General features: G+C 37.7%; 1 protein-coding gene across 4 annotated transcripts in view; it reads right to left on the bottom strand.

Moving 5' to 3' along the window:
* The window catches only part of RALGPS2 (Ral GEF with PH domain and SH3 binding motif 2), an 87368-nt gene that overhangs the window by 61643 nt on the left and 12527 nt on the right, over positions 1 to 13198 (bottom strand). For all 4 annotated transcript variants that reach the window (XM_071751165.1, XM_071751166.1, XM_071751167.1 and 1 more), the window contains exons 2-3: positions 6102 to 6233; positions 3067 to 3174 (exon numbers count right to left, since the gene is read on the bottom strand). In XM_071751165.1, the coding sequence (XP_071607266.1) occupies positions 3067 to 3174; positions 6102 to 6233 (240 nt within the window). The remainder of the gene's footprint in view (positions 1 to 3066; positions 3175 to 6101; positions 6234 to 13198) is intronic.

Below are 13198 nucleotides of genomic sequence, written 5' to 3'. Positions count from 1 at the left end.
CTTAGATAACTAGGTGGAAAAAAAAGCAATGGATTTATACAGCTGCGCTTCCCTTAATTCTACCTCAAATATTTACACCACTGTGGCTAAGTTGAAGTATAAAATGGAAAAGTGAGTCAAAAAGTAATAAACAGTCAAATAATTAAACAGTAGCAGTCTAAGGAATAAGAATTTACTGTGAAGCAAAAAATAAATATTTCTTCAACCTGAGGTTTGCCAGCATCTCAATTTGGAGTTCAAGTCCCCAAACTGTGTCTACCCTGTCCACACACTGAAAGGCTCCATCAGCAGGGCCAGACACCAGCGGGTAATCCTGGCACTAATGTGTTTTGTGGCTTTTTAACTGTTTAATAATGAAATGAGCAATGATCAGCCTAAAAGCAGATATTTAAAACAGTCTCCTTATTAGTTACAGCTAGAAAGCTGTCAGTAGAATGCTTAGCAGAAAACAAAAGTGTCCTATTTCATACTCATTGAATGGGATTCTTTTTTCCTAAAATTATAAAACAAGTAGGCATTTAAATACATCCTCTGCAAACTGTTTTAGTAAGCTACAGGGTGATAATGCAAACTATAAATCTGAAGCAGCAGCAGCTAGGCCTGAAGAGCTTACCTGTTTCAGCTGTAATTTGTCCCTTTCTAAAGCAGCCTTCAAACTTATAAAGAATTTAAAACACCCAGCTGGTAACAACAATGTAACTGGATTATTACACATATATTACAATAATAATTTCCATTACTGTTTGCACAAGACCTCTTGATGGGCTGGTGTACTTTTGTTAGGAAGTTAGTAGGAGACTGAACAAAAGACCAGAGCATGAAACAGCACATTGGCTGTAAATTCATGATCATATTACATGACTGTCAAAGAGAAGAATATGGAAATCCAAAATAAAATCGCCAAAAATATTTACATTTGAGCTTCTCTTTGGCTTCTTGAAAATACAGGATTACAAGCAATAGCTTTTCTAGTCCAACTTGTCTCCTACCCATTAGCTGACTAAACAGATCTAATATTGAAATAACAATGATGTCTTCAGTGGGAACTGGAAAGACATCTGTGTGTTCCCTCATATTGGAAGGGAAACCACCAGCACAAATTTTCTCTTCCATATCTCTCAAAATGAGTTATCTTTCAGATTTTTGATCTTCTTTGTGCAGCATAACTGTAATTGTCCCATCTGTACACAGTGACCTGTTTTGACCAATACACAACATATCTTAAGCTACATTAGGAAACTTCCCAGTGCTGATGTTGACTTTATCAGTTAACACTCATCTTCATGCACTAACATTTTTTCATTCGAGTCAGTTTCCTAACCATTAATTACACAGCTGTCTAAGTAGCTCTTGTGCAGCCATTTGCTTTTATTACTGTTTTATTGGCTTCATCCCATTATCTTTTCTCTCCATGAATACAGTACTTATGCAGCCCACAAATTACTTCCTCTGTTGACAATTAAAAAAAGAAATATTTTTTTAAAAGCACCATTCATGCTGCAGTTTCTAAAAGAATTCAGCCTTCACTAAATCATAGATGTCAGTTGTTTGCACTGCAACTGTTTTACAAAAGCTATCCCTAAACCAGAAGTTTCCTCATACTTTGAGAAAGTAAGTATATCCATGTCCAATCTGAGAGGTACCTACCCAATATTTTAATGAAAACCTTAGTAATACAGTTTTACATTCTCAGTGCTGGTATCCTCAAGAGCTTGGCCATAAAGCATCCTCAAGTTGTCTTCAAATAGACACTGAAATCCTGATGAAGACTCATACTTCTCTGTTATAGGAGGATTAAAACCACACAGAAAATGGCCAATAATAAAATAAATTTTAAAAGCATAAGGGTCAACAGTACTTTTCCTTAAAGATACTTAAGTTTTCGGCAAATTTACTTATTTCTACAACCTTCAGCAAGTGAATGAGACGGCCTTCAGAGGAAGCAAACCCTGCTTGAAAAACAGACAAGTGCCTGAGGCAAACATTAAAGTACTGCTGTGTACTGAAACATTGGGGAAAAAAAAAAATCTTGCCCAATGGGCTGCACACTGACTACCAGAAATATCCAGATCCATTTACAGAAAATGAAAGCCTATATGAAGGACTAGATACCTTAAAAATGGGAGACGACTAAGAGTAAAGGAACTGAGAAAGGAAGTTCTAAGGAACTGAGAAAACAGCAAAAGTATACCAGGTAGTAAAAACCAAAAATACAATCATAGGTTCATAACTCTAAAATTAAAAGCTTAATAAAAACATTGCTTTTTGTGAGTGGAACTCTACCTAGTTTGAGGAATATGAAAACAGTAAAACCACTGGATTTTAATAAAGATTTTTAGCTAACCAAGATTTTCTAAGTATGCAACATTTAGAACACCCGCAACAGTAAAAGGTTTCTGCACTGGAGAGATGACTTAGCAGAGCAAAAGGATTACAAAATGTGATACAAGACAAAGCACCTTTGTATAGTTTGCTGTCCAAGAGAGTGACATCACCTCCACAGAGACTTAAGTGCTCTGCTCTGGTGCTCAACAGCATCCACCACTGGCTAAGCAGCTGAGCCGTTCAAAATGACCTGTAGCTATTCCAGCCTGAATGCATAATTCCCCTGGAATTCACATCCCTAGCCACAAATTCCCTAAGCACTTAAAACTCCTTTATGTAAAGAAATCATAACATAAAACTGAAAGGAGAGCCAACCCAAAAAACATCTTCCAGAAAAAGTAGGAGATTCACTGCCCAGTGGTTCCTGACAACAGAGCAAGGAAGACACCTGAACCATATGACTTGAACCTCAGTCGGGAAGAATCTCTTGTCTTAACCTCAACAAGTCTACATTACTTTTAAGTGTACATTTTGGTCTGCATTACATGTAAGTGTAAAAAATGCCTGGACAACATAGCCCAAGAAAGATCATTAAACAGAAAATAAGCAATGAAAAACTGCAGTGCAGGATCAACTTTTGAAATCCACGAGAATTTAGACAAAATTCAGGAAAGGAGAAGCAGAGCAAAAGTTGGCAAAAAGATTCACACACAAGCTAACAAAATTATTTGCATTGCTTACCGCATATTCTTCTGGTGTAACCTTTAGAACATCAAATACCACTGCATCAAAGCTCTTCTTCAGTTCAGCTGAACCTTTGTCACTCAAGGATTCAGAGCTGCTACTCTTCTGCAGAAACAAAGAAAAACACGGATGATCTTTTGGTTCTCTCCTCTTTTTTTTTTTTTTTACACTCCTAAAAGCAAAATTTCTGTTCAAATGTCACTGTTCACAGATTTTTTCTATTCTAAATGAAAGGTCAGTCACAGGACATGTTGTCTCCTGGCAGACATCTAAAATCAGAGACTTCCACATTGACTTCAGTGGATTTCAAAGGGGTTCCTCAAAACACAAGAGTTGTATTTCAATGCGTAACTAAATTCTGATTTTGTTAATGAGAATTTAAATAACAATAATAAAGTCACACTGAATTTCAGAAGTCACATTTTACATAAACCACGACCTTCCTAATCTAATATTGATTGATGTACCCTTAAGAACTCCATCCCCACCACCATCCCAGGGAAATATTTTTTAGGAAGCTGAAAAGATTAGACTTTGGCCCACACAGTGCAGACACTTTATCAAATTTTACTACTAACATTGCATATTTTCAAGACCATGGCTATGGATCATATACACAACACAGACATGAATGAGCTCTTCATCAGATCACTCCTGGTGGAAACTAAATTTCAGCAGCCTTACTCTGTATTTTCAGTAACACTTGCATTGCATCTGCTGATGCCAAGGCAGGAGGGAAGGTAGCACACGGTCACTGATGCTGGTAAATAGTTCTACTGTGCTAATTGCTGCTCCTGAAAAACTAACAAGGCTGTATTTTAGTGCTACACTATATATTTTGACTTTGACTTCCCACAAACAGGAACAAGAATCCTGAACTCCTAGAGAATTCAGCCAGCTGAAATAAGCTCATCTATATTAAAGCAAATCTGTTATAAGGACATACAAAGAAAATACATTCTTATTGAATAATCATGTTTAGTTTTAATTCAATTCTTCTAAAAGAACCATACCTTTGAAAAATCTGACTTTGAAAACTCTACCAAAACCTCCAAACAAGCATTTACAGTAACGAACATCCTTACAGAAACATATCATTTCCAAGTTCTTCCTCTTCCTAGGTAATGAGAAAAAAACACTTTCTGAAAGCAGATTCATGTACCTTTCCCAGAATATATTTTACTCAATTTTATCATGTAAAGACTATTTTAACATTCAAGACTATCAGCTTATTGTTGAGTAAACAGATCTTTTCCTCCAAGAAAATTCTTGATTTGCATGCTAACAAATGGTCAATCAATGATTCAGAATACAGTAAGTACAAGAATTTGTATAAAAGCAGAAATGCTCTTGGAGATTGATGCCTGGTTTCTTGTTTAAATCTTGGCAAGGCTTGTAAAATTGTTTAGATTATTCCATTTTTAAAAATAATTTTTCCTTTAACCTTGTTTCTGGCACTGTCCACTCCATATGCACATGGAACAGAAATAATAATCAGGTCTTGCAAACCCTCAAACATTGCAACTCAGGAATCAGTTCTAACTCTCAACAGCTCCTCATATGATCCTAGAAAAAAAAAAGTCAAAAATTTCTGGTACTAGCTTTACCACACCCCTTTTCCTTCACATGTAGATAGCAAATAGAAAACTGTTTTAACTTGCTAATAAGAGGCATCAGTATATAAGGCCAATCTCCATGGTTAGGCTGGTAATTCAGACTCATGAGCTGTTTGCTTCTAGAGGGCAAACACTTTGGTAGTCATGAGGGAATCCATACTAATGCCTGAATATTGCCCAAGAGGCAAAGGAAACCACTTTATTCCTGTGTCAGACTGCCCCTTGACACACACAGACAAATGCCTTTTCCACAATACATTTCCCACAGGCCTTGCCAGACCAGCTTATTGCACTAAGAACATCTATTATTAAAACTTGAAAATAAAAGCTTCCTTGTCTAGATGTGATGGCAGAGAACATAAAAAAGGAAGCTTTGGCTATAGCAGGGCTGTAAATGCTAGCCCATGCTTTATTTTGGTATATAAAGGTCAGAACTTTTAAGTTACTCACATTTAAATCAACAGACAAGGATCTGTGTACCATCTCTGTCAAGACAAAAGCCTTAATTTTTGATGCCTTTTGAAAACATCAGGTATTTATGTTTTTAAGTATGTAGTAACTGAGTTTTATAATTGTGGTTTGATCCTGGCTAATTACAAAGAACCACACAGCTGCTCACTCCCCCTCTCCCATTATGGGATGGTGAGGAGGAAATCCACCTAGAACCTTGTGGTTTCTTGGTGAAAAATCAATTTAATTTATCATTAATGCAATCAAAACCAGGCAAAGAGAAAACACAGAGTATTTAAATACTTCTCCCCACCCCTCCCTTCTTCCTGAGCCCAAAGTTCTTCGTTCCCAATCTCTCTCCCTTCTGACCCCCCAGGGCACAGGGACACAGGGAGTGGGGTTTACAGTCCAGACATCACAGGTTGCTCTCTGCTGCTCCTTCCTCCTCAGGGAGGAGGATTCCTCACTCCAATGTGAGTCCCTCCCACCAGGCACAGTTCCTTGGGAGCAAAGTGCTCCAGAGCATGGAGCCCTAAGAGCCACAGAGTGCTTTGGGAACAGTCCCCTCCATGCCTGCAGCTCCATGGCATCTGCTCCATGATCCTCCCCAGCCTGCAGGTCCACAGCTGCTCCACCAGATTCCACATGGGTGGCAAGTCCACAACATCTGCTCCATCATAGTCCTTCAGGGTCTGCTCTCTCTCTCTCTCTCTCTCTCCACATGTTGCTTTCTCTCACGTCCCCTTTCTACTCTGCCCTGCTCTTAACCACCACGTATCTCCCCTTCTTGAATATATTAATGGCAGAAGTGCACTTTTTTTTGTTCACTGATGTCCTGAGGTGAGGCCAGGCACATTGGAGCAGGGAGAGCTATCCAAGCTACTTACATGAGCCATCCTTGGGAGAGGGGACCCCTTCCCTGATACCAGAACCAGCACCACATCAGCCCAGAACACCAGTGCTTACCTCTGAAGCAGTAGCTGCTACATTAACACTGCTTGACTGTCCGTTCAGTAGGTCCATACTGCCCACACCATTGATCTTCAGCCCTACATTTACAGCCACAGGATCATCTCCAAGGCAGCTGAACAACCATTCCTACGAAGAAAAAAAGGTAATCAGAAGCCATTTTATTTTAAACAAAGATTTTAATTGAAATTTAAAATGAGATTCGGTATCTAAAAATCAATAACAAAAATCAAGTATTTTCGAAACAGATACACCATTTTAAGATCCAAACTTCAGATACACACACACATTCTAGATTGCCCCAATTATAAACTTTGTAGGATGAACAACTGAACGTTCTATCATGACCCCTTACTGGCAGTATAGGCTTTCATACTCTTCCACACAGTCTTCTATATACCAAGTATCAATATGTAAATATATGCATTAACCTTAACTTGAAGCTGAAACTTAACTTGGCCTGAAACTTAAGTTCACATATAATTGTTTTCCTTTGAGCACTGATTTTTAAGAAATATATTTCAGATGCCAGCACTACTAGATAACTTTCGTAAGAAGTTAACCAATATTTTATTATCACATTGGGATTGGAATGGGCTGCCCAGTGAAGTAGTGGACTCTCCGTCCCTGGAGATACTTAAAAAGAGACTGGATGTGGCACTCAGTGCCATGGTCTAGCAGCCGCAGTGGTGGGTCAAGGGTTGGACTTGACCTTTGAGGTCCCTTCCAACCCAGCCAATTCTATGATTCTATGATATGCTTATTCACCAGCTTGAAGTGAAAATTACATTAAAGAAAAGTAAGAGTACAAGTGGAATGTCCTTTTTCCATAAGTGACCCAAATTATTGTTTAGTGAGGAAAAAAACCACAAAGAAAACTCCACACTAACTTCTGATGCATCTTTGCGACAACATTATTATTGTTAGTTTCCTTTTCTACAAAGAAAAGGCTGCAAACAAATGTGTGTTTGGCTTCCACTGCAAACCAGCAATACTACCAAATACCTAACTTTTACAGAGAGAATAAAAATTAGTTTCTGCTTAAATTTCATGATATTAGTGCCCTCTAGTGTGAAAAAGTTTCTAAATCACTCCTTGTTGGTACAGTATAACAAGTTTGACTGTTCCTGAATTTACTATAATTTATGAAATATGACTTTGTTTGTAGTTTAACTTGGAACTATTACACAGTCTGCAAACAGAGAAGGTGACAGGTAACTGAGTAGTGTCACATGACAAAATAGTATCATAGCATCTCATACTTAAGACATAATAAAATAATATAATGAAATAACACAAACTAACCCCAAAAGCTCTACCTTCAAGTGGCCTAAGCCAGCCATTCCAGAAAAACAAGCCTGAAGGGCAAGAAACTGCAATATTTAAATAATAAAATGTGTGTAAACAAATAAATAAAAGAAATCAGTAACTTTAAAGTGTCACTGTAGAATTGCAATGCAGAAAGGAGGTCAGCTGAGTGCAGATTTCAGCCAAGTATTATAGCTTTTAAGGTGTTTTTGAGTATTAATAGTCCCCCTTTGACCCACACTGAGCTGTATTTCTGCAGTTCAGAACTGCCATTTACATGCTATAGTTTTTAAAAAAACTCGTGACCCTCTCACTCACATGGCAACACAAATTTCACTTTAACAGTATACTCTGAACAAATACACTATAATTAAGATTGTGTTTCCTCCACTAAAAAAAAAATATCTAAAATTTAAGAGCAGTTAAGTGTATTATACTAACAGACTGTATGAAGAGGAAAAAAACACCTCATCTTTGGCTTGCAGTTGTCACTGCTGTCCTGTCCTTTCCTATCCCAACTCCCCTTCAGATTGTCTCATGTGGAATATTTCCAAACACTCAGCTCTCCAATGTCTTTTTCCTACATCTACTGAGCCGAAAAGCAAAGAAATCAAACTCTAACTGATGGGCCATCATTTTCATTTATGTAGTGACAGCAGAGGACAGAAGTATCACATCTCCAAAACCAGTTTCATGTTCAAAATGCTGCTCTTGTCCCAGTTTAATCTGCTCTGTATCATAACAAAGCTGGACACACAGTAATATGTACATATTGTTGCAATACGCTGTTATGTTTAAATGCATTTAGAGACTTTTTCCCACTTCCTGGAGATACAATAAGGGACAGAATTAATACTGAACTGCTATAAACTAGCATTTATCAAAGTCCCAGAATTTGCAACACTTAAGATGTACTTTTGAAAGCTGCATTAGGTGCAACAACATCACTATTGCCCTAACAGTGAAAATTCACTGCAAGAATGTTAGCCAGAGCATTGCTTAGGACAAACATTGAAAAAATCCTAACACTGGAAAAATTAAATAATTTGCTTGCTGTATTATGCTTCAGATCAACACCAGAACAAGTAGCAAACAGCATTATCAGAAAGATCAATAGCAGAGCTGTTCAGAGCAGCAGTTGGTCTGCGAAACGCCTGTCACCATTTGTCACACTGCAGTAGTGACTCAGACATCCGCTTCCACTGCCTGCTCTGTATATCAGATTACTCACTAAAAATTAATTACACTGAGAAATTTGAACTTCCAGTCTGTTCCTCCTCTTCAATTTAATAACTGCATTTGTGCTCAGGAATGCATTAAATGTGGAATTGAAAGCTTTTAGATGATGTATAAAATACTTCAATGCATTAATGCCAACCTGAAGCCTGGATGCTGTATGTGAAATCTTCCTCTATCTTTATGTCATCCATACAGTACAGTAAAAAAGCAAACTAAAAATACTGATTAAGAGATACATCATCACCAAAAAATGTAAATATCTAGACTAAGCAGGCTCTGCTGTCTTCAATAAGTCTGAGTTTTCCTGCAAATTCACCCAAGGGTGTATGTGATGATCTTCCCAATGCAGCAAGTAACCTATCAACACCCCAAATGTAAGGCAGCTCAGTGGAGATGAGGAAGGGCAACGTGCACATGAAGCTTGGGAAATAACACAGGATGTGTTAATAACATGTGAAATAACACAGCTATTGCAAAGAAGCTGACTATCTCAGCACAATGGGGACCAGAGGGTGGCTTTTGTTTTAGATAAACTGCCATGTCAGTTCAAATGTATCAACTGACTATAAACAGTTGAGTGAATCAACCAGGGGTGTAAATGTTTCTCCCTGAGTTCATTAAAAAAGTAAATGTCTCCCCAAGTTAGCTAGACCAGCATGGGGGAGTGAATCCCTGGCTCAGCGCAACAGTAATAGAAACTAAATAACTAGCCAAGTAATTCCACCTTCAACCCACCTATTTCTTCCTGGAGACTGGGGATGCCCAACATCCTGACAGTGAGCACATTCTAGAAACCAGTGATGGGGATAACATGAGTATTGTGAACACTGCAATTGCTATATTTTGCTAATTTAACTTGCATTTGAAGTATGAGTTTAGTTTATTTTGTACCACTTTAGTAAATCAGAAATCCTGTGTAATCTCATCTTCAAATAGTAAATTTAAAATTAAACATTACACCTCCATGTGCTGAACACCTAAGATCCTCCCTGCTGGGCTCTGACAGGTGCTCAACAGGACAGCTAAGCTGGATTCCCTTCCACTACAGAATCCAGGAATCTTTTCTCAGCTTGGGTCAAATATTATCCCAAAAATACAACGTACAGACATTTTGAGAGGACCATAAAATTACATTAAAAATTTCCTGTCCGGAACAGTACAAAAGCTTTGAGGAAACAGCCACAGAGCAATTTTATGAATAGCTCAAGTCACAATGACCAATATCCTTCTTTTTCTTACTCACCATGTCAGTACTGAGTATTGTTTTTATCACAGATCCCCATGAAGAAAACAGAAGTGCCTTGAATTAATTATGAGCAACTACAAATGCAGAATGTATACCAAAGACTTTGAGGGCTTAAGAACAGTAGGTACCAAAAAATTATTGGTTCCCCACATTTAACCTGAGCTTCTCACCTCGTAGGAATTCACTGGCATTTGTACAAAGGTAAAAGTATATTATAATACTATACATTATATATTATAATATTAGTTAGAAGTGTGCACAAAACATTAAAAAAAAACAACAAAAAAACCCCAACACCCCACACTAAACCAAAAAGCAACACACAAAATTCCCACTATTAGGCAGAAAGTCAGCAAGGAACAAGCAACAGGACAAAGAATGCTCAAACTATAAAAGATGATCTGATTAAATCAAACCAATCCAAATTGCATCTTCCATACTATCTTCTTCAGTTTTATACTCACCCCACAAAAGAAAAAACAAAACAAAACAAAAAAATCCTCCTCCCAAAAAAACCCAACCAAAACCAACCAGGTTACTGCATTGTAAGAATAAAGATAGCATACACACAACAGTAAAGAAGAAAAATGAAAACCACCTAAGCACATGCTTTAATTCAGCTTTCAGTAAGCTTGAAAATATTAGAGGTACTGTAAGAAAGCAAAACTGATCAAAATAGAAACTTCCACAAGGGATATGATATAAAAGTTCAAGCCATTTAATATAACACCACTCTCCTGCAAGAAATTTATCACTGAAGATAATCAAATCCCAGATATAAAAATTTTAGATACTACAAAATCCCCAGGCAGACACATGAATATTGGCAAAGTATGTGAGAAGCTGCCACTGCTGAAAAGTGAGATGAGAGACACTAGCACAAGACATGGATGGGTACAGCCATGGCAAAAGCAGAAACAGCATAACATTAGAGTAGGAAGAGATTACAAGTTATTAAATACTCAACATCAGTACAAATACTAGAATGATATCATATTTTGAAATACAGGATAGCAACATAAAACAGGATAAATAAAACTATCCAGTGGACAGAAGAATGAAAAATGAAGTGTCAGTCATTGAAGGAGCACCTGGATTGATCCCTATAAAATTTCTGCTATGTGTTTCAGCACATCAAATGGAAATTATTGCCACCAATGCTATCAGCATAAAGTAGCTACATGGGAACAAGATTTCTGCATTAGTTATGAACAAGTACCACCTCCAAAACATTTCACAGGAAGTTATGATGCTATGCTCTTTTGGATACCTGGCTTCCAAAATACTTTTGGATTAGATATTTGCAGAGAAGGGTTTCCAGGTTCAGTGAAGACAAAAACCAGGAGAATTCAGCTCGTTTATCCTAACAAATTGAAATTTGCATGAGAATATGCTTGCCATGTTTAAATATCAGGAGGACAAAGTGGGAGTATGAATAAAATGTAAATTTATGCTCAAAATTAGGATACAAGAAATGAGGTTCTCAAACAGCTTCCAGAAAGCTGCAATGAAAGCAAAAAATCCTAATTAAGTGGACAGTAGACTCCTCCCTGAAAGCAACTGTGTGTTATGGTGCCTGCATCAGCAGTAAAGCTAAACCAGTAACAGACCCCATTTTTCACTGGTTTCATGGGTCCTGCTGCAAGCTCAACACATTTCCACATTCTCTCACAGAACTCAAAGTTATGTCACACATCCACTATTTCCCTAAGCATCTGTTGTACAACAGTCACAGTAATATCAGCTGCTTCAACTCCAAGACAGATAAAATTAGAGTCCACAGAATAACTGAACAAAAAAAACAGTTTGAAAAACAGAGTTTTAAAACAGCTGCATTCAACTTTTGTCCTTAATTTTGACTGTTACCCTAGAAAAGGCTTTGCCTGGGCAAACAATTTTTATTTTTACTTTTTTAAAGCAGACACAACCCACAGTGTACTTTTTCTATCATGTGTACACACATTTTGGACAAAGACATCTTGCTGCTCATTTTCTTACTTAGGGGGTGGGAGGGAGGGGAAGAGAAAAGGAAGAGGGAGGGGTACCACTAAGGTAACACATAGTAAGGCTCTGTCTCAGACCTTACTCAGTTTTCAGCTATCAAAATGCCTTCTTCACGGTGCTCCTGTCCTTTCCTCTTTCATCACAAGAACTGGTACAACTCCTATCTTTTGTTTCCCTCAGATGAGATACGGAAAACAACTCAAAAATCCAGCAGACTGTTCCTCTCAAGGGCACAAGACTTTTCTTTATCGTTCCCTCTTACAACAATCAGACTTCTAGCTCAGTTTGTAATCAACCTGCAACAACAAAGTAGCTCAGCTCACAATGGAAATTTTTAAAAATTAATTACACACAGAGAAAGGTGATTCTTACCATTCTGACTTCCACCATCCCAAAGCCAGCTAGGCTCAGGGGCCTTAGTCACAGCCAAGGGTTAACAGTGGCAAAAGGCAATTTATTTTAGCAGTAGCATCAGGACACAGCTGCAAGCTGTAGCAGATCATGGCCCTCACACATGAGGCATGAATCAAGCAGAAGGAAAGAAGCATTGCAGGCAACAAATGGAGTAAGACACAAATGTGAGCATGTGTACATGCTATTTAAGTTTAGCCTGGGGTTAAGACGTTTGCTTTCTTCTAAACAGGTGTCTCCAGCAGAGTTGGAGGATTAAATGGCAAAATGTTGGTTCATTGAATAAATAACTTAACTGCCCAAGAACTGAAGAAGTTTCTGGTCACAAACTGCTTAGAAATTAGCAGGTTCCCAGAGCTTCTTAGTTCAGAGATCACCTACAAGACTCTACTCCATAACGTAGTTCTTCAGAAAGAATACTTCACAGAAGAACATTATATTCCTTTGCATCTGGCTATCATTTTAGGACTCCTGTTAAAATAGACTGGACCTCTTAAGTTATGAAGTACAGTTTCTTGTTCCTCCAAATTATTTTAGAAATAATAATTAATAATAATATTTAGAAATACACAATGTCATGCATACTAAGGTTTTGCCCTCCTCCATCCCCTTTTCCAGAATTCAAGCCTATCAACAGTTCAACCTGTTGAAGCAACATTTCTTCAAATATCTGAAGAAAAATCCAAGCTTCCTCAGCTAGGATTAGGAGGAGGATCCCTCCTCCCTCCAAACACACACACAAAAAAAGAAGAAACAATAATCTAGAGACATTTCTGAAAAATAGGAACTACTGATATTTATTTCCATGAATAAGAAGAGAATATCAATGAAAACAGAGGTATAATTTCAAGTAGAGACAGATACCTTTAGTTAAGTAGACAGCTCT

This window comes from Heliangelus exortis, chromosome 8 (assembly GCF_036169615.1).
Source record: "Heliangelus exortis chromosome 8, bHelExo1.hap1, whole genome shotgun sequence".
NCBI lineage: Eukaryota > Metazoa > Chordata > Aves > Apodiformes > Trochilidae > Heliangelus > Heliangelus exortis.
This window is presented reverse-complemented; position numbering and strand designations above follow the sequence as displayed.